Below are 23,851 nucleotides of genomic sequence, written 5' to 3' on the forward strand. Positions count from 1 at the left end.
TGCTGCAGTGGGACAGATCCAAACTCTCCTGGCTGGAAACCACGTGAGGCTGTTCCAGCAATCCCGGCGGGATGGCCAGTTCCATCCCCGCCTGGAACTGGTCTCCGGAGATGTCGCTGACGGTGCGGGATATGCCCTGGGAGCTGCAGAGGGAGGCCTGGCTGGTGGAGGCCGAGGCACTGACACTCATGGCAGGGGTGACACTGCTGGAGCTGCTGATATCCAAACTGTCCGCGCTGCTGGACACCGTCGGTTTCTCCAGCTCCGTTCTGCACTCGCCCCCTTCTGCTTTGTCCTTGGATTTTTTGGGGTCCTCCTCCTGCAGGGGGATGTAGATCTCGTCCCTGAAGACGCCGCCGTGGGCGTTGCAGGCCTTCCTGATGGCGCTGCGCACCGTGCCCTCCTCCAGGTGGGTGGGGATGCCCGAGATGACCAGCAAGCGACTGTGCGCCGTGGGCCCCACCAGCGCCTGGCACGCGTCTGCCACCGCGTCGTTCGTCACGCCCAGGCCCTGCGGATCCTTTCTGGTCAGGTGCCTGAGGATGATGAGCAGCGTCAGAGCTCTGTGGAACCACAGCATGTCCTCGGGTTTGCTGCCCCCGATGCTGAGCAGCGCCGCGTCCGTCTCGGCGGCTCGGGACGAGGAGCGTTTGCCCGAGGAGGAGGTTTTCTCCCGCTTCATTTTGACTTTCTTCCTCTTGGACAGCAAACTTGGGCTCTGCGGGGTCTGCCCTGGGGAAGACGAGGATGAGGATGAGGAGTCACTGAGGTTTGGGGCACTTGTGGAGGATATCACGTTGGCTGTCACGCTCATGTTGATGGGTAAGGTTACTTCAGCCACAGCCAGGCAAACTTCCATCAGGGCATGGAAATACGTGGAGAACCTTCCTTGGTCAGCAGCTCCAACCCCAGAGCCCCCACAGGCATTGCCAGACACCCAGTTCTGGGTCTCCTCATCGTAGAGTTTGTGTAGTTCTGACTGCAGGGCCATGAGCATGGCCAGGCAGGGGTTGAGCTGCAGGGCAATAGAGGAGGAGAGTCCTGCTGGATTCTTCTTCTGCTCCAGAGTGTGAATCTTGCGAAGCAACTCGGCCAAGAGGTGAAATATCAGCTCCTTCACACAGGCTGCCATGTCAGTTGTCCAGAGGAAGTTCCCTGTGTGAGGAAGCAAGACATGGACTCAGCAGTGCTTCACTCAGCAGCTTTGTAACACGAACTGCAAAGGAAACATCAGAGAAGCACAAGAAAAGCTCCTTTCAGTGGCTGCATGGCAGCACTAGGAGACAGGAAAGGTTTTTCCAACAAGTGCAGATCAACAGAATTTCTGGAGCTGGAAGCAGAATTCCACTCAGAATGTTATCAGTGTAATCACATCACTGGAGCTCATTGCTAAGGAAATACTCACCTAGAAATTCCACCACTTGCAAGAGAACTGAAGCAGGAATAGTATCCAGCTCATCTTCTGATTTTCCATCCCCATCTTCCAATTTCCAAGTTAGGAGCTGTTCTGTGAATGCCATTGCCAGGGGGAATTCCAGGGGCAGGGAATGCAGGACCAACACAGCTCCAGGAGGAGGAGACACTCCTAAGCAAAAAGGTCAGAGAAAAACTTCTCATCACCCTAGAAATTTGTAAAGTAGTAATAAATCTTCTAGGATTTTTTGAGGCTAAATTCATGTGAAGTGAGAAATTTCTCCAAGTACCTTTTAACAAACAAATAGGAATGTTTACCTATACTGCTATGTTGATATAATCTGTAATTACACATGCACAGAGAACACTTTGCTCACATGACAGTGAGACAGAGCAATTCTGAGCCTGTACATATCTAAATACTTTGAGGACTCTTCCCAAATCATTTATATCTGTGTGTGATGGGTATTGAGAACAACATCAGAGGTGCTGCAAGTTCAGCCAAAGAACTGAAGGACCTCCAAGGAAAGTCTGAAGAGATTACTGCACTCGGTCACCTTCACAGCTCCAATCACATTGTCTCTCCCTCAGGCTGCATTAATGATTCCTCCTGCTGGGGTGACCTGTGCGTTGCTACACTGCACATACATCACTCTGTCTGAGGGCCCTGCAAGCACCTAGAAAGGGAAAATATAATCTCCATTTTAATCAGCAATGGCAGAACACTGCAGAATTTGGTATCTTGAATAAAAACACTGCTTGGAGAACTTCTGGAACATAAAAAAAATCAGAAAGCAAAAAGCAGGGCCTGATAGATTTAAAAGAACTAACAAACTCAGAGTCAGATGTTTCCAGTGGTGACAAAATCATGGGGTTTTAAGCTCAGAATGAGTGCAAATTGCTGCTAGGGATACCTTGTACAAAAATGCTGCCATAAGCACTGGTGACAACACAGAAGGTGCTACAGAAGTAATTATGACCCTCTGGTCTCATTACAGAGACTGAAATTTTACCACACGAGGGTTTTCCCTCTTCCCTCACAAAGGCAGAGCTGCTGTTAACTTTTCCTGGTGTTCTAAGTAGCTCCTGCCTTTGTAGGAGGATCACTATGCTCTCCTGGCTGAAGTCTGGGACACTAAAATATTCCCTACCATTAGCAGAAGGTTCCATAACAAGGCTGAGAGAAGTCTGGACTGGGTCAGACCAAAGGAGCTTAGTTAGAAAGACTTTTGAACTGTATTTAAGCTGTGCCAGGGGAAGTTTAGGTTGGACATTGGGATCTCCTTAGAGCAAGGGTGACTGGAAGGGGCTGCCCAGGGAGGGGGTGGACACACCACCCCTGGAGGTGTCTGAGGCCGGACGGGACGCGGCACGCGGTGCCATGGTGGTGTCAGGTCACAGGTTGGACTCGCTGCTCTCAGAGCAGTCTCCCAGCCTGGTGCTCACGTTGTTACCTAGTTTGATGTGGACCCTGTCGGTGGGGGTGATGACAGAGGGGTACTGGTTGGTGGTGGGGGGCGGCGTGAGCCCCGTGTTGGTGGGAGAGGCGTCGCGGGGGTAGCACACGGCCTCGATCAGGTTCAGTTGCCCATTCCTCTTCACCTTGTGCCCCAGCCCATACACCAGCACTCGAGCCCAGGGAGCTTTGTACAGGGATGAGCTGAGGAAAGAGCAGGGACAGACTGGTCAGGCCCTGACTGGCTACAACATCCCAACCCAGTCACACCACTCAGCTCAGTGCCACATCTTGAATCTTCACCCTTTGTCCCCCAGGGACTTACTCCTTGCGGAATCCAGACTGACTTTCCTTACAGGACACAATCACAAATGCAGCCCCAGGAAAATTCACATCCATATTGACTTTGGATTCTGAAATGGGGAATAGCACGCAACTGTTCTGGTGCCGCCTGGAACAGAGTTTGACATCATGAAAGATCCTAAACGGCAGCAAATCACCTCCCTCCTCACCATTCAACTCCAACACAGCCTTGTAGATACTGAGGCAGCATGAGGCCACCTCACTTCAACACGGCCCAGAGCACTGCTACTGCTCTGTTCCCACTGTGCCCACTACCACCAGGGTGGGAACACAGCCCATCAGACAAACAACTCCCTGGCAGGGACAGAAATACGGCTCACACACAAAGCAAGGGCTCCTCAGAGAGAAAACCAACACTCATGAAACAGGACTCAGGATTTCACCTGCAAAAAGGAGCAGATCTGCTTGGTGAGGTCTAAGAGACTCTCCTCTCCCTGGTGCAGCGTCCGAGTAATGGCCACAGTGAGCCACTCCCTGATGGCCTGAGAGTTGCCCTGGTAGAAGAGGTCTGTGGCAGCACAGGTCTGGGAATGGATGCAGTGCTGCAGGGACTGGGCCAGGAGAATAGAGCTCGAGCTGATTGTGCCATCTGCAACAACAAGTGTGAGATCACTTCAGCATGTCCCTGTAGCCTGTGAAACAGACACTGGAAAGAAGCCTTAAAACACTTGGAAGATTACAAGGGAAAACTTCTCCCAAAGGTCAGCAGGAGAAAGGATGCACCCAGGACTAGACCTGCAGAGTAGTCCTGGACTCTGCACAGGGATTGCTTACAACGAGGCATCTCAGAGGTAGCCAAGTTTTAGAGGAATGGGAGGAGGGAACAGGACTCTTTCCAATGGTAAATAACCACTTTCTATTATTAACAGCCTATACTCAGCACTCCCAACTTCCTCCTTATGCTCCAGCCACGACACACATCTCTCTGCACGCAGAAGAGCTTTGCCACAATCACTGTCTTTGTCAACACTCACTTGAATGAGCCAAAGATTCTTTGCCATGATTCAGCACAACCCTTTTCTAACCAGATCTGTGATTCCAGCAGGAAAAGGACAACAAACCACTTTGGGAAGTGAAGAACAGTTGAATTTTGAGAGCTGAGAGACCCAACTGGCATTGAGTTTTATTGCCCTGGGCTGGAACTTTGAAACCATCTCAATCCCTTATGAGTATCCCACATGGACACTCCCCCAGTGCCAATCAACAGGAGAGAGTGACAAAGGGACAGGAGGACACAGAGGGGAATCTTAGGAGGGACTCTGAACTTTCATCATTACTAGCTAACTCATCAATAAGTACTGAATTAATTAGAGTTCTCTGTCCCCAGCAGACTATTGTACCTAAAGAGCTATGACAAAAAAATGAGTGTTTACCAGGAAGAGGTGGAGCAAGGAGCTGGTTGGAGAGCAACTGCAGGTGCTCCAGGGTGATGTCACGGATCGCAGGAATGTGGAACAGCCGAGTGAACATGTGTGGAGACTTGGGGGCAAAGATGTTGAGCAGAGCCATGCGGCAGTAGAGCTTGGCCAGGGCAGCTTCGCTGCGCAGGAGCTCTCTGGGAACACAAACAGCAACACGTCAAGTTCTTCTCCACACTTACAGTGAGTCCCATCCAGCAACCTGTGCCTGGATCCAAACACATCCACCTTGTTTTGGGAAAGGTTCGAGTAGACCTAAATCTTAGTCACTTAAGACAGTCTCAGCCCAACTAATTCTGGTCCCAAATTAAGGCACCTGAGTTCAAAGCCAACTCCCCACAGCATCAGCCAAGAGCTCTTGAGCTGATGATGGTGCAAGAAACCTCAGCTCCATGGAAGATTCCTGTCACATCGGCATGTGTAAAATTCCTTCCAACAACACAGTTACAACCAATTTCCTGTATTGCCAAAAGCCCAAAAACCCTTCCAAAAACCAAACCCAACTACCCCATTAAAACATGAGTATTTAACGAACCTTTCTCAGCCTTAACCCAACAGTTACACACAGATTCAGAAGTTTCTGCTAAAATAAGGCAGGAGTAGGTAACTGTACTACAGGACTGCAGACCAAGTGAGATCATTCAAACTCAGATAATAATCCCAATGCCTTCTAACTACATTTTCACCTGTGGATTTGGATGTTGGTGTTATCCAGGGTGACCAACCCATTTGTTGCAGTCCTCCTGTATCCTGCTGGTGGCCTTTCCAACATGTCAATGGGATACCAGTACCTCACCAGAACTCCCTCGCTCCGGAGATAGGTCTCCACTTGTACCAGTTCATTGACCTGCAACACCAACACACCAACACTGTCAAGAAACACAGGCATGACCATTTTGCCTTCCAAGACAGCACCAAATCAGCATCCTGAGCAGTTTTTGGTGCGTGGAATCATAGGATCACCAAGGCCAGAGGAGACCTCTAAGATCACCAAGTCCAACCAGCACCACCTGCTCACAGCTGTGTGATGCTGGTACATGATAAGCCCTCCCAGTGCATCTTTACTCACTGAGTCAACATCCAGGACAACACCATGAAGGCCAAATGTCTTCAGCATCCCACGAATAGCAAACTTGGGCAAAGCTGTTCCTACAGCACTGCTGGTGACGTTGTTGCTGTCAGGAGAGCGAGTCACCACCGTCAGACCTGGCCAGAGGGGGACACAACAGCTTTTAAGGTACAGGTTCCTCAGGTGACTGTTTCTGCAGCAGATCCCAAGTGCCAGAGCTTGGATTTTCCCCTCAGGATACTTTTGTTGCCCTTACCTTTCCGCACTTTATCGATTGTGAATTTGTTTGCTTCATCTTTGATGTCCTCAATCGTGGGAAGGTAAAGGTCTCTGGGGATGCCTCCATTTTCCTCATAGAGGAACTCCACAGTTTGCCTTGCTATATCCACCATTCCTGCAGACAGAGGGAGTGCAAGTGACTTCCCCAGACACCTGAAAGAAGTTCCTATTCTCCCTAAGATCCCAAGCAGGTGAGTTGTCTAATGACTTCAATATTTAGCCAGGCTGACAGCAAAGAACTGGAGCTTTCCTGACTTCTGCACTTCTCACTGGGGCTCAGAAGTCTTAACTCACTCTTACTGTGACCTTCCCACAAACTTCTTGTCCTGCCAGACCTAGATTCATTTACAAATCTCTCCCTATTAAAATGCTCCTGAAAAATTTTGCCTTGATATAGTCACAGACAGAAAATTCATGTAGGTAATTTCTTCCCAAACTATTATTCCTGAACATTTCTGTATTCACATCACAACAAACTGTCACTATTTCCAAAGTGATTTTCCCTATGTAAACAGTCCAACTTAAGTGTTACAGAGAAATCATGATCCCACATCAAATTCTAAGCACTGGAGGGAAACTGCAAGTGATTTTTTGTTTTAAGTTAACTTTCCCAGCTCAGAATTCAGTAAAGCATGAAACAAACACAGTTGTTATCCCCACTTACTGCTCACCATGTGTAACAGATACAACATGGAGATAAGCAGAGCCATACCTAACTGCAGAGCTCCTTTGATCTGATCCAGCCCAGACTTCCTCTCAGCCTCATTACGGAATCTTCTCCTAATGGTAGGGAATACTTTGGTTTCCCAGGCTTTAACCAGGAGAGCATAGTGATCCTCCTACAAAGACAGAAACTGCTTAGGACACCAAGAAGAAAGAAGTTAACAGCAGCTCTGTTTCTGTGAGGGAAGAGGGAAAATCCTTGTGTGCTAAAATTTCAGTATCTGAGTGATCAGATCTGTTGTCAGACTAAGTTACAGAAGGTTGAGCTTTCCATGTTCCTCACCCTGGGAATATCATCGTCATCATCATCATCACTTTCATCATCTGCAATAGGAGGGGGGTGAGGGTCAGGGCCTGATGTGATGAAGTTCTCATAGCTCAGTTCCATCTTGTAGTGGCAGGATGTGTCACTGTCATACTCTGCAAGGCACAGACAGCAATGATGAGACCCTAACACATGTAAATATTCCATGAAGTCTGAGATGTGCTGCACTCCGTGGTCTCCAGCCAGTCAGTGGGAATGTAATGCCTTTTGACACAGCATAACCAACTGGCTGATCCAATCAACCATAACATCATCTTGTATTCCAAGCCCTTAATGAGATCATTCCCCATTGTAGCTGCATTAATTAAGAATAATTTGTGCATCTGAATAGAGGAAGATCAAAGATGATTTATTTAATTGTGTTGCCTAAAATAATGGATTTCTTTCAAACTGTGGAAGTTCAACCCAAAGCCAGGTTGGATAAAGCTTTGAGGAACTGGGCTGGTGGGAGGTGTCCCTGCCCAGGGCAGGGGGTGGGATGGGATGATCTTTAAGGTTCACTCCAATCCATGGAGATTCTATGGATCTGACAGTGCCTGTGGCACTGCTCTACCTAACCAGGGACTGCAGCCAGACTGGGCTTGAACCCTACTTAATTGCCATTCCTCCTGGAGGAGAGTGGGGAGCGAGTTACTCATCACTTTACGTTGTTGGGCGGTGGCCACGGCGGCGATCCGGCAGGGCGGCCCGTGGGTGCCAGGGTCAGAGGCTATGCTGGTGCCAGCATCGTTGTCACTGTCAGAAGCCATGGCAAAGGGTAGGGCCTCGAAGTTGGCACTGATCTCCTCGGCCAGGTCGATGCAGAGATCGGCCGCGTTGCGGTGGGCCTGGCCCTCGGCGTAGGCAAACTGCCGCGAGCCGAAGTTGGCCCTCACCTTGGTGTTCTGCAAGGAGATGCACAGCATGGCACTGAGAGGAGCTGTGGATTGGTTTGAACCTTCCCTCTACTCTGTTTAGAGCTTCCTCAGCCAGAGGGCTAAGCTGCTCACACCCCCTGCCCCGTGGCTTCGGCAGCTATCCTCTTGCTGGATGCAGCGGGGACAGCGCTAAGCTGCTCAACACAAACTCTGAACTTGCCTTTTTGGCACAGGCTGAGCTGCTGTGCTTTGAAGCAAGGGCACTGCTGGGCTGGAATACTAATAAGCCCAGAAAAATGGCATCTCATCAGGTCAGTGGCACTTTAGTGTGTTAATGGGCAAAAACCCCACCCAAATCATGACAAAACATGTGCACCTGGGAAGGCTAATGATACTTTGATCAGGAAGACAAAAATTACTCATTTATAGCTAGGTCAGCAGGCTCAAGGTTTTATATTATGGGTTTAATATCTCTGAAAGTCTATTGAGTAACACATTGCTGTCACAAACTTGCCTTTTTCTGAATGTGGACAACTGGCCACATTCCACCAGAGACATCCTCCAGGTACGGCCCAAGTCGCTGCCCACAGTATGTAAAATAAACTCTGCCCTTAGCTGGCTGCCCCGGGGGAGGAGGAGTTCCTTCTGTTCTTTCCCAGCCAATTCCTGCCACATCCCCTGGAGAGAGACATAAAAAGAAGGATTTAATCAGTTTTTTCACCACTGTTTCCCTTCTATTTAGAGGATTTTGTGATTTGCCAGAGAAGAAAACGAGCTATAATCTCACATACCAGGGCAGAGAGTCACATCCAGCCTGACACTCTTCCACTGCAGCAGGCTGGAGCCATTGTAGTGCACTGCTCTCCCATTGCTGTGGGGCAACACAAGGAGAGAATTAACCAGAGCACTCAAAGCATTTCTACAACCCACGACCAGCTGAGATGCTGAGAAGGCAACTCAGCTCTGTTCTGCAAGGGAGACATTCTAACCCACCATTTTAGCACCTCAGTGCAAACATGCACGCTGCTTACAACATGCTCAGCACAATCCTCCCTGATTTGCTGACAAAAGGACTGAGCAGCACCAGGAGTTGGGTGGAAAACATACTTGTGGAAGAGGCAGGTGCCCACTGGGTTTGTCCAAGCACCGTCGCGTTTCTCAGCTTCTGTGGCAAATCCGAAGGAAACTATTGGCCCAGTGTCATCATCTGTGTCTCCATAGGAAACCACTTCAATCTCCCAATAGAACGATGGTGCCTAGAAATAAAAATGGAATCAGAGAATCAACCTGGTTGGAAAAGATCTCCAAGATCATCAAGTCCACCCCTACCATGGTTACCAGACCATGGCACTAAGTGCCACATCCAGTCTCAGCTTGAAAACCTCCAGGGGTGGTGAATCCACCACCTCCCTGGGCAGCACATTCCAATGCCTGAGCACTCTCTCCCTAAAAAATCTCTTCCTAATATCCAACCTAACCCTCCCCTGGCAGAGCTTGAGTCTGTGCCCTCTTGTCCTGCTGCTGGTTGCCTGGGAGCAGAGACCAACCCCCACCTGACTCCAACCTCCTGTCAGGGAGTTGCAGAGGGTGAGAAGGTCTCCCCTGAGCCTCCTCTTCTTCAGGCTGAACACCCCCAGCTCCCTCAGCCTCTCCTCATGGCACTTGTGCTCCAGTCCCTTCACCAGCCTCGTTGCTCTTCTCTGGACCTGCTCCAGCACCTCAATGTCCCTCCTGAGCTGAGGGGCCCAGAACTGAGCACAGTATTCAAGGTGTGGCCTCACCAGCACCGAGTGCAGGGGCAGAATCCCCTCCTGGTCCTGCTGACCACACTTTTCCTGCTCCAGGCCAGGATGCCATTGGCCTTCTTGGCCACCTGAGCACACTGCTTGCTCCTGTTCAGCTCCCTGAACATCCCAACTCCAAGGAATACTTTTTATAATGTTCTTTATAAAACATAGAGAAAATTGTCTTTTTTTCTTTCTTTGCTGACTGTTCAATGGCACAAAGAGTTGTGGAGCTCTGAGTTCTTACCTGCACTGGAACTGGGGAGGTGGCATAGATGAAAGTGCCCCGGGGAAGTCCTCCCCCTGCACTGGGGTCAGCCAGGAAGGTGACGGCCGCGAGGTGTGAGGAGAACATGCAGGCTCTCACTGGGGGGAACACTCTTGAGGGGCTCCACGTGATTTCTTTGGGCTGCAAGGAGAACACAGCACGTTGTTCCACCAGTTCCAGTCAAAGCCACACACAGAGTCTGATCACACACTCCTGAGGTGCACATGCACCACCACAACAGGTCCCATCTCACCACACGTTCAGGTAGGAACCCAAGCTGCCCCAGCACAGCAGCCTCTCTGCCCTCAGGGCTGGGGCCTCGTGCCCATGGGGCAGAAGGCTCAGCACCATTTCTGGGCTCACCTGCCTTCTGTCTGCCTGGAGTGGAGGAGGTGGAGGTCGAGCACAGTCACGATACAACATTCGTAACCTCTCGCACTGCATTTCTACCACCAGGAGCCTCTCCCCTGCAACAGCAAAGCAAGGAATCAGCTTCCAAGAAAACCCAGTTCCCCAAGTCCCAAAAATGCACTGTTAATGTAGAAACAAGTGTGACATTTGCATTTTAAAAGATCTGATCAGTCTCACTTACCTAAACAACAAAATTAAGGACAAAATCTAACGTATGTAAGCATTTTCCTCATGTTTAATTATGTCAATTAATATTAAAAGTTCATTTTAGGAAGTTTATGGCCCAGCAAAGGCAGGAAGACACAGGAATTTATGCCTACTGTCCAAAAATCACTGCTCTCCCTTCTCCACCAGAGATCACACTGAAATCCCTTCACTCCAACCGTAACATCCTTCACTTCAGCCACTTTTCCTCCAAGGAAAGGCTCTGACATGTTCCTAAACTTGCCCTTGAACTAAGACTTCTGTTGGGCTCAATGCTTGTCCTTAAACTAGAGGGAAGGAAGTCCAAGAGCTCAGTGATAAGGAGTATAAGAAAACATTGTAAAACACAGCAAAAAGGGCATAAAAAGGAAACATATACATGATGATGCCAAGGAAGACAGAGTAGGACACACTGGAAGCAAGAAGAGGGTTCAGAAGAGAGGCAGTGCCAGGAATTACACCTTCTATGGTGCTTAGAATAATTACGTTCCTGCCTCAATTTATGCCTAATGATTAATGATTTAGTCTGATTATTAGCTGCTCTTCCATCAGCAGCTCTGACAAGACACTCTGTACTGTGCCAGTTCAAACCCTGCACAGCTGGAGGACAAAACACTGAGGTGACTGTAAAAGCTGATCTGCTCCTGACCTGGGGAGGACAACGAAGCTGCAGGAAGGGGTTGGATACCTACCAGGGCTGCACTCCTGTGCTACCAAGTTCAGAACTTCCACAGCAGCTGGGCATTGTTGAATGAACTCTTCACAGAATGAGCTGTCTTCCAACAGCTGAGCCATCACCAGGCATGCTCTGAGTGGGAACACCAGGAACAAACAGCATTACAGATGTGTGGGCTCGATTCCAAGCTGTCTTCACATGTATTGCATTCAACACAGGTTTAAAACTCAGTTTGTCAATTGATCTGTCTTTGCTTGCTGCTGACCACTGGGATGTTCCCACTGACAGCTTTCTCCTGGGATCCAGTGCACTGGGACATCCCCCTGACAGCTTCCCTTGGGATCCAGTCCCTTGCCCTCAGCACTGTGGTCAGATGAAGCATTTGCTCTGTGCAGTGTTACAGGGACACTTGACTTCCAAACATCCACACACTGAATGGCCTTAAGGAAGCCAACAGGAACTTTTACAGTCCTATGCCAACACCCCAGAGGAAGCTCCCAAGAATCCATGCAATTCCTTTGGCTGTCTGTGCACACAAGAGCCTGAGGTGCTGCCCAGAGCCATGGGCAGGACTCACCTGGTTCTGATTTCAGCCAGAAGTCGCACCACTGCCATTACTGGAGTTGAGCCATCTCCTGTTGCAGGAAGTGAGGTGTGAATAGATAGACTTCCCTCCTGAGGGAGCAACATGGACTGGACTGCCTGTACTACCTTCTCAGTAATGGACAGTTTATGAAGAGGCAATGCCTGATGGTTGGGGGGCACGGCAAAAAGTTAAATTCAAGTCGTTAGTTTCTAAGAAATGAGGGTGTTTTATTACCTGGAGTTAATGCTCGTTTTGCACTAGCACAAAAGCAGCACCAAACAGCAGTTAAAGGAAAGAAAACACAAGAAATCAAAGCAAAAACCCAACACAGTATGCAATGGAACATCTTTAGGCACAACAGGTGAATATTCATGTTACTTGTATGAGAACTCAAACAGAGATATTGTTAAGGTATGTTTAAATAATAAGGCAAAGTTTACAAATAATCTTTAGGCAAAGATGAAACAAGACTTTTGTTTTTTTACATGCTGTAGATTAATTGTCAGTATGCTGTGACAAATAGAGATAAACAATTGATATTACACTTGAGATTGGATTGTTGAAACTCTCCTACCTCAGATCTTGGAACACAGAGCCTAGATAACGGGATAGTTAATGTGTCTGATGCCTGGGAGGTCTTTCTACTGTCTAGAGTGGGAGGTGGAAATTTGACCGTGGCTATACCTTCTTGTTCATTAATAGATGCCACAACTCCAATGCTTCCTGCTATTCCTTTACCTAAAACCTACAACCAGAGAAGGTCTGCGTGAGATTGAAAGCTCTGCAAAGAACAGTCAGCCAGTGTTTAGCATCACACCCCAAAGCTCAACACCCAAAGGGAGGTTCTTCAGGAGTGAGTCTCCACAGGTGACACTGCAGCTGCTTCCCAACCCCAGGCACTGTGCACACTGCCCACAGCTATCCCAGAACATCCTCCAAGCACCAGCTCAGTGTCTGAATTACCTGAACTTCAGAACCTATTTTGATGGTCTCCTTGAAGCCCCCCAGGGCACACAGAGCGGCCACCGCCTGCCGCGCGATCCTCTGAAGCTTTGCCAGTTTCCTGCCACTGCTGCTCCCGTTCTCCAAAATGCTCTCTGCATACTTCCCAAGCTGTGGAATGTACATCAGAGCCCTGGACAGAACCTGAGGACAGAAGCCAAAACAGCACTGAGTGACTTCAAAGCACAACCCGAAGTGGAAGCAAAGCCCTGAGCCTGCAGCCCACACACAGCCTCAGAGAACTGCTGCTGATGCTGAAGAGAACTACACAATGCAGAATGTTCCAAGTTCCTGAGGTGTGAACACCCTCAAAGCCAAGTCCATTCCCTGGGAACTTAAGGAAGATAATCTTAGCACAAGTCTTTGCTCAAGGATTTCACCTAAGCAACGGATCAGGTGCTGCAGGATCCAGAGGAACCTAAGAGCAATGTGATATGTTCCAGCCAACCCCTTCTGCCCTCAGAGGCCAAGAGGAATCAACAGCAAGTGGAATAACTAGCTGGGAAAGGCAAGGGAACTCCCTAACCAACAGCACTAACAATGCCTGACAAGAATGGCAGGTGGATTACAGCATGACAACACATCAGCTAACGTTTCATTATTCATCCCACCATGTGCCAACCAGGTAAATTCCATCTGCTGGGAAGAGCTGGTTCTGAGCTCTCACACAACCCAGTGTGAAGTGCTGGGTGTAGTACAGCAAAGGAACCCGCTCCTAATTCCATTCTCTTACCCCCTCAATACATGCACAGTGAAGAATCTGAGAGTTAACCTCCTCTCTGCTTACTTTTTCAGCAGTTGTTGTCCATATCTGAGCTGCATTTGACTCTGGTGCCATCAACAAGCTGTGGAGCAAAGCAATCACCTCTGCTGCCATGCTGTTTGCCACGTGCCCACTGATGAAAGGCCTCACAGGGTCAGTCCTGTGCAGAAACAGCAATTGGACCATTAGCTTCCCAACAAGAGAAGGTAAAGCAGCTTCAGTTGTCCACAACAACACCCAGCACAAGAAAGGAAGTCTCTGAGCACTCAGGTTTATCTCCTGGAGCACCCCAAGCACACAGAGAAGCAGAATCCAGTCCCTGTGCCCTACCTGGCGAGCTCAGAGTTCCTCTCTCTGCAGATAGAAGTTTGTGCTGTCTTCTTTTTGTCCCCAGTGGACAAGCCACTGGTGGTTTCTGGGTTGACAGTTTCTATGGGTGGCCCAACACTCACTATGAGCCCAGACTGTGCCCACTTGGTTGCCTTTCGAAGAGCTGCAGCAGCTTCCTCTGTGATAACTTCACAGCAGCCACTCTGCAAAGAAAATCACCATAAAAATCCCCATGTTAGCTCTGCCTGGTCACTCTCCTCCCTCTGCATGTGTCACAGCACTGAGAGCACAGCAAACACCCTCCTGGGTGTGTATTAGTCACAGTCACAAGATAAGTTATTTCTCTTTCTTTGTATCATCTACAAAGAGACCAGAGATTCACTGACTTTAATATTCCATTCTTACATTAACAGCAGAGTTTCTCTGCATAAAATGCCCCAAATGAGCATTTCTGGTGCAAATACTCAAGAACATATTTAAATTAAAATTTCCTGTATATTTTGGGGTATGTGGTTGGAAATCTGTGCATGAAACACTTGATGAAGGAGAATGTGAAGGAGGCTCAAACATGACCTACAGAGGCTGCAGGAAGCATTAGCTGCAACTCCTTGTCCCCATTCACCCCTGAATTTACAGCAGGACTATACAATGCAAACATGACATATCAACTCTCTTCCAGAACAGTTCTGTAAATCAAACAACACTGAACAAAGGAGATTTAGCAGAATGAAACCCACCAGTTCTGACTGGTACTGATTTTTATGATGTTGAATAATCCTTTAGTTACTCCTTCCCTTACCTTTGTCATGTCTCGATCCATTTTCACCACCTTCTCCATGTTGGCTCCAGTTCCCAGTCGGAAGGGACGACCCTCTGAGCTACTGTTGGGGTGCAAACAGAACCCATAAGCTTTGTTCTCACTGCTGGAACACAGAGCAGAACTGCATAGGCCAATTCAGTGTATCATGGATGATTTTAACTCTGGTAACTGAGTGCTCAACAGCAGGAGAAGCACTTGGCAGTCAAGGACATTTGCACTGGCACTGACAGGAGGAATTTAACACTACTGAACGCAGCTATTTGCATAGCAGTGTAACTCTTCCTGCCTCAAATGCACCGTAAAATGGCTTTTATTGATCACAAATGCCTGAGGGCTCTGAGTTTGCCTTTCACCTGTACCTCTCAGTAGGACTTTCAGGGCATAGGTTCAAAACTGGAGTGAGGTAAGATGAGGCAAAGAGCACAGAATGCATGAGGCTGTTTGGCATTCAGCGATCCCAACCTCCACGTGGGGACTGGGAATACCAAGGAGGGTGTAAGAGATTACTGTCCAGCTGATGCATTATTAAAGCAATGCTTTTAGAGCCATTTGGTTTGACAGTTGTGTTTTCAGCCCTGCACAGTTTGTCACACAAACAAGACAAATGATGCTCCATCAGGAAAACTGACTCTGAGTAGCTAACTTTTCATGTGGTTGCTTTCAGACAGATGAAGATGTTCTGATGTGTCTTTGCATTATCTGGTTGCTTTGCCAGTAAACACAAGAAATTGGGAAGACACTTTGCTTTTCCTTTTGCTATTACAGCTAGGATGAATTTGTCTACACTACACAAAAGGGAGGTAAATTTAAGTGGCAAAATTGGTTGCTAATTCCAATGCAGTGTGCTAAGTTACCTTAGCAATGGCTGAAGGACTTCATGGGAGGACTGGTCTTCTCGTTTGTGAATGAAAATAGAGAGCTTCCCATCCACTGCCTCACTCTCTTCTCCGGGATCTTTATCACCTTTGATGGAATTTTTAGGGCTGGCTTTTGCCAAGGTAGTGTCTGGCTCAGAGGCAGTTGGAGAAAGAACAGTCTGGCAACCTTGAAGTAGAAAGGAAAGAAACCAAAACAAAGCAAAACACAACCATGAGTTTACCAGCAAACCTTCTTGCCCTTGAAACTAATGCTAATCCACCAAAGATGTGTCTAAAACATCACTGAGACTCACACCTTGATCTGAGGTCAGGCAAATTAGGAGGCACAGGGGAAAGCCACAGGGTTATCTTAGACACTGACATGTTGTACACCCTGAAAAACTGGAGCTTTCTGTCCCTACAAAAGCTCCTTGCAGAAGCTCTAGGATGATCCACCTTGAGCAGGGAGGTTGGACAGGATGACCCACTGTAGTCCTTTCCAACCTGACCCACTGTGGAATTCTGTGAAACGGGTTGCCCAGAGCAGCTGTGGCTGCTCCATCCCTGGGAGTGTTCCAGGCCAGGGTGGATGGGGCTTGGAGCCACCAGGGCTGGTGGGAGGTGTCCCTGCCCATGGCAGGGGGTGGAAGGATGGAAGCTTTCAGGTCTCTTCCACTCTGTGGTTCTACAAAACATGACTTCCTCGAGCAGGGCAGTCCCTGAGCAGGACACCCAAGAGCTGCTGGTACCTGGCACGACGTAATCCGCCAGCTTTGCCAGCAGAAGGGAGGCAATCTTGGAGGCTGGATCACTGGGATCATCCTGCTCACTGTTCAGGGAGGGCACTGAGTAACTCCAGGGAGGCAACTCCACATTGCCACAGTCCTCGACACTCATGAGAGGCAGCGCAGCACGACACAGCTGGAGGATGATAAGGACCAGCTTTGGGGAAGGTCTCTGGTCCAGGAGGAGGGACAGAAGCTTGGAGACACATGCTGGCTGGCTCAGGATGGCTTTGCCTATGTGACTCCTGCCAGGGAGAAAAACAGGTCACTGCTGTTTGAAAGGAAGTAACTGACTGATGAAGGTCTTGGGATGAAAACCAAATCAATTCATTAGTTACAGGATGCACTAAAAATCAGTGTCTGACAAGATACCTGCAACAGTTCTTGGGTAACTTGACAGCACTGGTTAGACACTGAGATTCAGTGTGAGTTTACAAACCAAGAATGGTTTGGAAGTTATCTTACCTTCACTACTGTAAAAACTATCCCCCAAAGAACCCACAACTGCTTTCACACATAGAACAAACACCCCAGAGGACAGGTCTGGTACCTTGACAGGTCATTAAGCAGGCTGAGGACATCCTGAAGAGCATCATTGCCTGCAGCCTGGTTGCCACAGCACTCGGTGGCTCGGGCCAGGTGGTTGGTGAGGAGGCTGGAGACCTGCCTGGCCAGCCCTGAGTGAACAGCTTCTGTGGAACCCCCTGCAGAGGCAAGGCCAGAACACACAAATCAATGAACAACTTCATGTACACACCTATAGTCTGTGATCTGTGTCCTGTTAGCCAACAGCCACATGGCTGAGTTTATGGATGCTATGGGTGAAGCTATCCCAGGAGAACTGCCTAAGGGTCACTCAGGGTTGTGTCTAGACAGAGCCAAGGGGCAGACCTCAAAGTATCTGCAACATGAACACTCCCATATGGAGAGGAAAAGCTAGTTAAGAAACAACAAGAATCACCTTATGTGTGCTCTAGAGAGCCCTGACAGTACTGTGTCACAGTGAGTGAATGCTCCACTTGAAACACATTGACACCACCACTCACTCAGGGAAAAGGCCTTTGGAGCATTCCTACCTTCTTCCTTCTCCCACTCCACACAGCGGTTGGCCAGCACCTGGAAGGCAGCCCAGGCCATGGTGGCCACCTTCTGCTTCTTGGTCTGCTTCTCGTTTGAGCTGGACTCTGTCTGGCTGCTCAAGCTGCACAGCCTGTCCATGAGCTGCACCAGGCCACTGCGAACCAAACACTTCTCCTCGCTCCTGCGGGAGAAGAGAGAGTCAGATTTCACCAAAGGAACTTTTCAGTCACTAAAAACAGACACAGTGAGAACCAGAACTTGCAACTCAGCAGTTCATTAGTTCACTTTGCAGAAAGGTTCTGTCCCTCCCTTGTCCTCTCCCCAGCAGAAATTGTGTATTCTGAGCCAATCTAACAGATGTTCTCTGATGCTCTTCATGATGAACAAAGGGAGGATATTGACACTACAGAAAGCTTCTCCTCAAGGCAATGCTCAGGAAGGACAGGTGTGGATGCCCTTCCTTCCCTTCCCCAAACCCTTCCCTACCTGGTGTAAGGTATAGTGCACAAGAGGCCAATGCTGTTGGCACAGGCGATGGGGTAACGCGCACACAGCGACACCACAGACGTCATCGTCTCTCCGAAGGCTTCCTGGACCTGCTCCACCATCCCACCACAGGTCAGCTCCTCAATCCTGTTGGGAGGTAAGAGATTTGGGATTAAAGGGTTTCTAGGGTCAATACAATGAACAAGACTTCAAATGTAGCTTTCAGAAAATAATCAGCACATGGTAGAGATTAGTCAAGGAAGGTTTAGAAGCAAAACTCCAAGTGACTCCATGTTTTCCTATGAGACAGATGTAGACAAAGTGTTGTAGTTATAGCTCAGACGTGACTGAAATCTGGCTACAAACAAAACACTTAGCAAGTCTAGCTGACAGAATCAGCTAAATCTACCACTAACACACCGGATGAGCATGAACTTAGAATTAAAGAGTAAGATTCCCTATATCCATCTCTGTGGACTTGTCATCCCAGCGTGAAAGGAAAGTTCATCTGCTGACAAATAAAGGCATTTCTTACAAGTCTCTGGCTTTTTACCCCACGAGGCCCAAAGCTGTTGCTGCAAGCTCAGCTCTGCAAACTTGTGTCCTCACAGCTACTCACTGCTCATGCCTTCCCTTGTGCCAAAGTGGCTCCAGCCTGTACTTCTAAAGCACAAAGCACCTGACCATCTCCTACAGAGCCCAAACCCTTTACCTGTGGAGAAACCAACCAACCTTGGCCCTCCCTGAAGCACCATGGTCACTGGGCCCACCAGATGGGTGACCCCACCGACACGAACCGCGGCTGTCAGCAGCTCCCTCATGTGCACCAGGGCCTGTTTCCTCGTGTTCCCACGTCGCCACCGCGTCTGCGCCGCCAGCAGGAAGCTGCTGCTGGACACCTGTGAGATGTGAGGGGTTAGACACCAGCAGGACCCCTCCCTTCTCTGGGAAAGGCTGATGATGGAGCAGAATTAAAAGGACATACTGCTTGGTCAGGGTTTGTCCCAATGAAGGCAAAGAGCTGCCCCAGGAGGACACTGTAGGTGGGTTTGTCTCTGCTGTCCTCGATGGCCAAGGACTGGAGCAGAGTGAAGGAGCTGCTCCTGTGGCTGGTGACGTGCCGGCGCCTGTGGGGGTACAGGGGGGTTAGCAGAGCAGCAGGGTGAGCTGCTGAGGGGATCTAGAGGGTGGATCAGAGGTACTGAGGGGTCAATACCTTTGGCTGGCGCGAGCGAACTCGATGTCGTCGCTGCCGATCATCTCCAGGTCGGAGGGCGCGGACATGCTGCGCAGGAACACGGGCTGCCGCATGGCCGGAGAGATCACCTTGGTCTCACAGGCTGATTTACAGGCTGCAGGGGCAAAACACACCACTGTCACTGCTGGGGGGGAGGCTGCTTGCAAACTGGGCTTAAAGTCACTGTGGGCAGCGCAGCGAGAGCGAAAACGTGGCGGGGGAAAGTCACAGAATCATAGAATTTAGGGGCTGGAATGGACCTTAGAGATCATCCAGTCTCAACCCCTGCCCTGGGCAGGGACACCTCCCACCAGAGCAGGTTGCTCAAGGCTCATCCAACCTGGCTGTGAACACTGCCAGGGTTGGGGCAGCCACAGCCTCCCTGGGCAACCTGGGACAGGGTCTCACCACCCTCACGGAGAACAACTTTTTCCTAATATCTAACCTAGACTTTCCCTCCTTCAGTTTGAACCCATTTCCCCTGTCCTGTCCCTGCGGTTCCTAACACAGAGTCCCTCTCTGGCTCCTTGTAACTCCTTCAGGTATTGAAAAGTTGCTCTGAGGTCTCCACACAACCTTCTCTTCTCCAGGCTGAACAGCCCCAACTAAGTTGGAAAGTCAAGTCTAAACAGTAACATGTAACTCAAGATCTGAGGATTTTCCTGTTTGCAGGTATTAAGTTAGTTTTGACTTGTTTAGGTTAAGTCAATAATTCAGGAGATTCAAGTTTAAATTCCATTTATTTAGCATCTAAGATCATCAAGTCCAACCCTTGCCATTGGTTAATTCCCCATCACTGTGGCAATGGTTGGACTTGATGACCTCAGGGTTCTCCTCCAACCTTGATGTTCTGTGATTCTACTCAGAAAACAAAGGCTGACTTCAGTTACTGTGAAAGAATTAATTTGGAAAAGAAAAACAAGGTTTAATTTGAAGTGAAAGAGAGAAAAGAAGAGAAAAGAAGCAAATGCCATGATAACATCTCTACCTGGAGTCTCTGCAGGGGTCCCAGATATACTCCTGGTGATGCCTGACTGGGCTGCAATGGTGACATGCAGTAACAGCTCTGCCCTGTTCATCAAGCTCTTCACTAGGGTTTTGGTTTTTGCCAGGGGGTGAGAGCTCTTTTGTATCAGGGAATTCACCTCTTGGAAAAACTTCTCCCTAAGATGATGAAAGAAAAGTAAAAGAAGCAAACTCAGCTGTGTTTTTGTACTTTCTGAACCAAGTGTTACTGGAGCAAGGTTAAAGGAGACAAATGGCACAATCTGTTTGTGCCAACAGAGTTGGGAGCAGAAGGAAATAAACCAGTGATTTGGTAGTAACCACAAGGAGTTGTAGGTACCAATGTGAATAGATCCGGCACAAATGTCACTAGCAATTTAACCAGACAGAACTACTGGTGGAACCCACTGGAATTCCACAGCTGCTGGAAGCAGCACACCTGAGCACCTTCCCCAAAGTTCCCTCCACAGCCACCACTCACCTCAACGCCAGCACCACGTTCTCCAGATCACTCCCGTCGAAACAAACCTCCTTCATGGAACACAGCAGCTCCAGTTCCTTCATCTTGCTCTAAACACAGGGAAGGGAAAGGATGAAGACTTTTGGAGGGAGCAGCAGGAGGCAGGAGCATGGGCAGCAGCCACCAGGCTCACCTCATTGAAGTGATAATCATAGAAGAATGGGACATTGTTCTCCAGCTTCCCATGCATGGCATCATCCACCTCGTTCTGCCACTTCTGCTCCAGCTCTGCCACGCTCTGAGACACACAAACAACACTTACTGCACTTGCTCAGAGCAGAAAGACTTTAAAAGAAGAAATCTGAGCACATTTTGCATTTCTAAAACACTTTTACTCTCAAAAACTCCTTCTGGCTCTTCATGACATCTCAGTTTTACCTGCAACTGTCTCTCCATGGCATTTAGCTTCTTAAAGGTCTCCCCCATGATTTTACAAAGTAAATCATATTCTTCAGCATGTTCTTCCTGATACTGGAAATTGATCAGGGACTGGAGAGCATCAACCAAATTCAAGTGTTTGATCACACAGGACACCACCATCTCCTCCATGACCTCTGGCTGGATCACTTCCCTAGGGGCACAGGGAGAGCCAAACCGATCAATCACGAGTAACTGTGCCAATTCCCACTTACAAATCACTAAGTCCTGCAGTTCCAAGGCTGTAAACCAGAGGGAAATGACCACCTACTTTATACTGGGTCTAAACTGAGGCCGAGCACGTCCAGAAATTTCCCTGAGCTTTATCATGATTCCTGGAGGCAGCCGAATCCTGGGCAGGTCGAAGTAGTGTCCAACAGGAGGCACTAGGACATCAGAAGGATATGTGAATTCCCTATCTTCATCTATAGTAAGAGGCAATGGAGAAGGGCTTGGAGTAAGGGCTGGAGAGATGACACCATTGGCTTCCACCTGCCACTGGCACCTGGAGAGAAAATGAACACAGATGAAAAAGATTTTCCCCCTAACTCTCTTCCCTCATTCAGGGAGTCAACACCACATTCACAGACTAAATATGAATCAAATACGAGGTGTGACTTATACCAAGCACAGCCCAAACCTCCTCTGCTGAGCCAAAAGACTAAATATTGGAGAGAAAATTCCCTCACTTTTGGGCACCACAGAAGTGCTGAACAAACTGCAGGGAAAACTGTCCAAACATCCCCTTATAAAGCACAAAACTTGAGCACAACTACACAAGTCACCTCCCCTCAATACTCTCCCATAGGAACTCAGATCACAACTGGTTTTACCTTTGTAATAGTTTGGATCTCAAGAGCTCCTGGCAAGTTTCTTCATCTTTGGTAATTTCTGGGCCGTTGTACAAAATTCGCAGCATGGAACAGGCTAACACGGAAAGGCCAAGGGCCAAGTCAACCAGGAAGGGCAAACCTCCCGACACGTCCTCCGAGGACTCCTGCAGTGGGGACAGGGAGCAGTTTAACCAGCCAATCAACCAGGAAATTGAATATATTTCACGATAGGAGATCTTCTATGTCATCTTTTCTATATAAGCTCCAGCTCTGGATCTGTCATTGAACCATCAAGGTTGGAGGAGACCTCACAGACCACCCAGTCCAACCATTAACCTGTCACTGTTGTAACCCCTAAACCACATCAACCATGTCTCTCACACTGAGGTACATGGAAAAATAGACCACCCAGTCCAACCATTAACCTGTCACTGTTGTAACCCCTAAACCACATCAACCATGTCTCTCACACTGAGGTACATGGAAAAATGCTGAACAATTAACAGCAATTTATAACAAGGCAAGAAATTAGAGATGTAAAGTGCTATTTTCCTGAACCAAGAGGGTTATTTTTGGTTCAGCCACTCTCTGGCCTGAAGATCTGTCAGGCCTAGCCCTAGCTTCCTGGTGGTGGGATTCAAGACACGTTTGGTTTGATCCCAGCATCCCTCCCCTCTCTTCTTTATGCCCTGGAATCATTGTTTCCTCATTAAATCTGATTTTTGTGTTGTTACAAGACATTGATCCCTCTCAAGAAATCCTCATCTAGCAGCAAGGGATGCTTACAGTGACATCCTGCCAGTCCAGTGCCAACGACAGAGGAGAGATGAGACACATTTGACAACAATTCTCTTCCTGAATCCCTAAGGATGTGACAGCCACACAGGGATGCGTGGCCAAGGAGCCCAAACACCCAAACTCGGGTCCTGTGCGTTGATTTGTCTCACTGCCAAAATCAGTAATTTTGAAAAGGTGCTAACTCCCAGCTCTCAGCTTGGAGGGTCTGTTTGGCCTGGAGTCGTGCAGGGAGAGGAGGCTGAGCCTGCCCCAGGGATGTGCCAGGCTGGAGTACCTGTGCTCGCACGGTGCAGGCAAAGCCCCACATGGCTTTGTCCGGAGTGTTGTGCTCCCGACCGCTTCGCATCTCAAAGGAGAAGGTGACTGTGTCTCCTTCCACCTTCACACACAGCACGAGGGGGAAAAGAAAGAAGAGACATTTAGGAATTGAGGCAAATAGAGCTTTTCACACAGTGGCTTTCTTTCTGGATTAATGTTTGTCACAAGCTCTCTAAGCATGATTTTATCTCAAGTGATACGTTCTGAGTTAAGACTCTTCCCTTTCTGCAAGGTTATCTTTTAGTGGAGTATTCAGCCTTAGTTTTGCAGCTGGATACCTACAGTAAAACAAAAAGGACCACCAGTTATAAATCAAAAGGAAAATCTATCAGTCTGTGCTACTTGGCCTTGATTTTCATTGTTTGTCTGTGAGAAACCACACAGTAATCACCAGTTCTCTTCCCAAAGGAAAACAGATAAGTTCTTCAAGGAGAGGAATGACAACATACTAATCAAAGGGTTTGCCAAAAGAGCAGCATCAAAATCTGCATGAGAGAAAGAAATGCAACTCCACTAAGTGGGAATAAAGGAGTGTTGTCTGAAATTGCTCTCCAGTTTAATCACCTCTCTCTTTGAAATGAGTTTTATTCTCTATATAAATCCAGATCTAGTGTGGGAGAAACAGCACAAACATGTAAGAAGAGAAATCATCCTGCAAAGAGCCCGAGGTACATACTGCAGGACTATGGAGATGCTGAAGTTTCAACAACTTGAGGGATGTTTTTGTCTTAGCTCTACTGCCAAAAGCATCCAATGAAATCTCCAAAC

At 48.5% G+C, this 23,851-nt stretch overlaps 1 protein-coding gene across 1 annotated transcript in view; it reads right to left on the bottom strand.

Moving 5' to 3' along the window:
* Positions 1-23,851, bottom strand: part of HECTD4 (HECT domain containing E3 ubiquitin protein ligase 4) — a gene marked incomplete at its 5' end in the record, with an annotated part of 57,761 nt that overhangs the window by 12,944 nt on the left and 20,966 nt on the right. Inside the window, 40 exon segments of the mRNA XM_009084407.1 lie at positions 2-1,155; positions 1,406-1,585; positions 2,868-3,073; positions 3,195-3,296; positions 3,298-3,320; positions 3,616-3,821; positions 4,606-4,787; positions 5,337-5,497; positions 5,720-5,856; positions 5,976-6,113; positions 6,711-6,837; positions 7,005-7,141; positions 7,693-7,930; positions 8,418-8,581; positions 8,695-8,774; positions 9,011-9,159; positions 9,935-10,096; positions 10,319-10,422; positions 11,263-11,378; positions 11,824-11,993; positions 12,407-12,577; positions 12,796-12,978; positions 13,622-13,757; positions 13,928-14,130; positions 14,727-14,808; positions 15,602-15,791; positions 16,354-16,634; positions 16,940-17,093; positions 17,466-17,650; positions 17,956-18,102; positions 18,688-18,854; positions 18,941-19,082; positions 19,172-19,307; positions 20,181-20,356; positions 20,679-20,767; positions 20,851-20,955; positions 21,096-21,288; positions 21,406-21,639; positions 21,968-22,131; positions 23,040-23,144. Of these exon segments, the coding sequence (XP_009082655.1) occupies positions 2-1,155; positions 1,406-1,585; positions 2,868-3,073; positions 3,195-3,296; positions 3,298-3,320; positions 3,616-3,821; positions 4,606-4,787; positions 5,337-5,497; positions 5,720-5,856; positions 5,976-6,113; positions 6,711-6,837; positions 7,005-7,141; positions 7,693-7,930; positions 8,418-8,581; positions 8,695-8,774; positions 9,011-9,159; positions 9,935-10,096; positions 10,319-10,422; positions 11,263-11,378; positions 11,824-11,993; positions 12,407-12,577; positions 12,796-12,978; positions 13,622-13,757; positions 13,928-14,130; positions 14,727-14,808; positions 15,602-15,791; positions 16,354-16,634; positions 16,940-17,093; positions 17,466-17,650; positions 17,956-18,102; positions 18,688-18,854; positions 18,941-19,082; positions 19,172-19,307; positions 20,181-20,356; positions 20,679-20,767; positions 20,851-20,955; positions 21,096-21,288; positions 21,406-21,639; positions 21,968-22,131; positions 23,040-23,144 (7,179 nt within the window).

Source organism: Acanthisitta chloris, unplaced genomic scaffold, assembly GCF_000695815.1.
Source record: "Acanthisitta chloris isolate BGI_N310 unplaced genomic scaffold, ASM69581v1 scaffold11261, whole genome shotgun sequence".
Taxonomy (NCBI): domain Eukaryota; kingdom Metazoa; phylum Chordata; class Aves; order Passeriformes; family Acanthisittidae; genus Acanthisitta; species Acanthisitta chloris.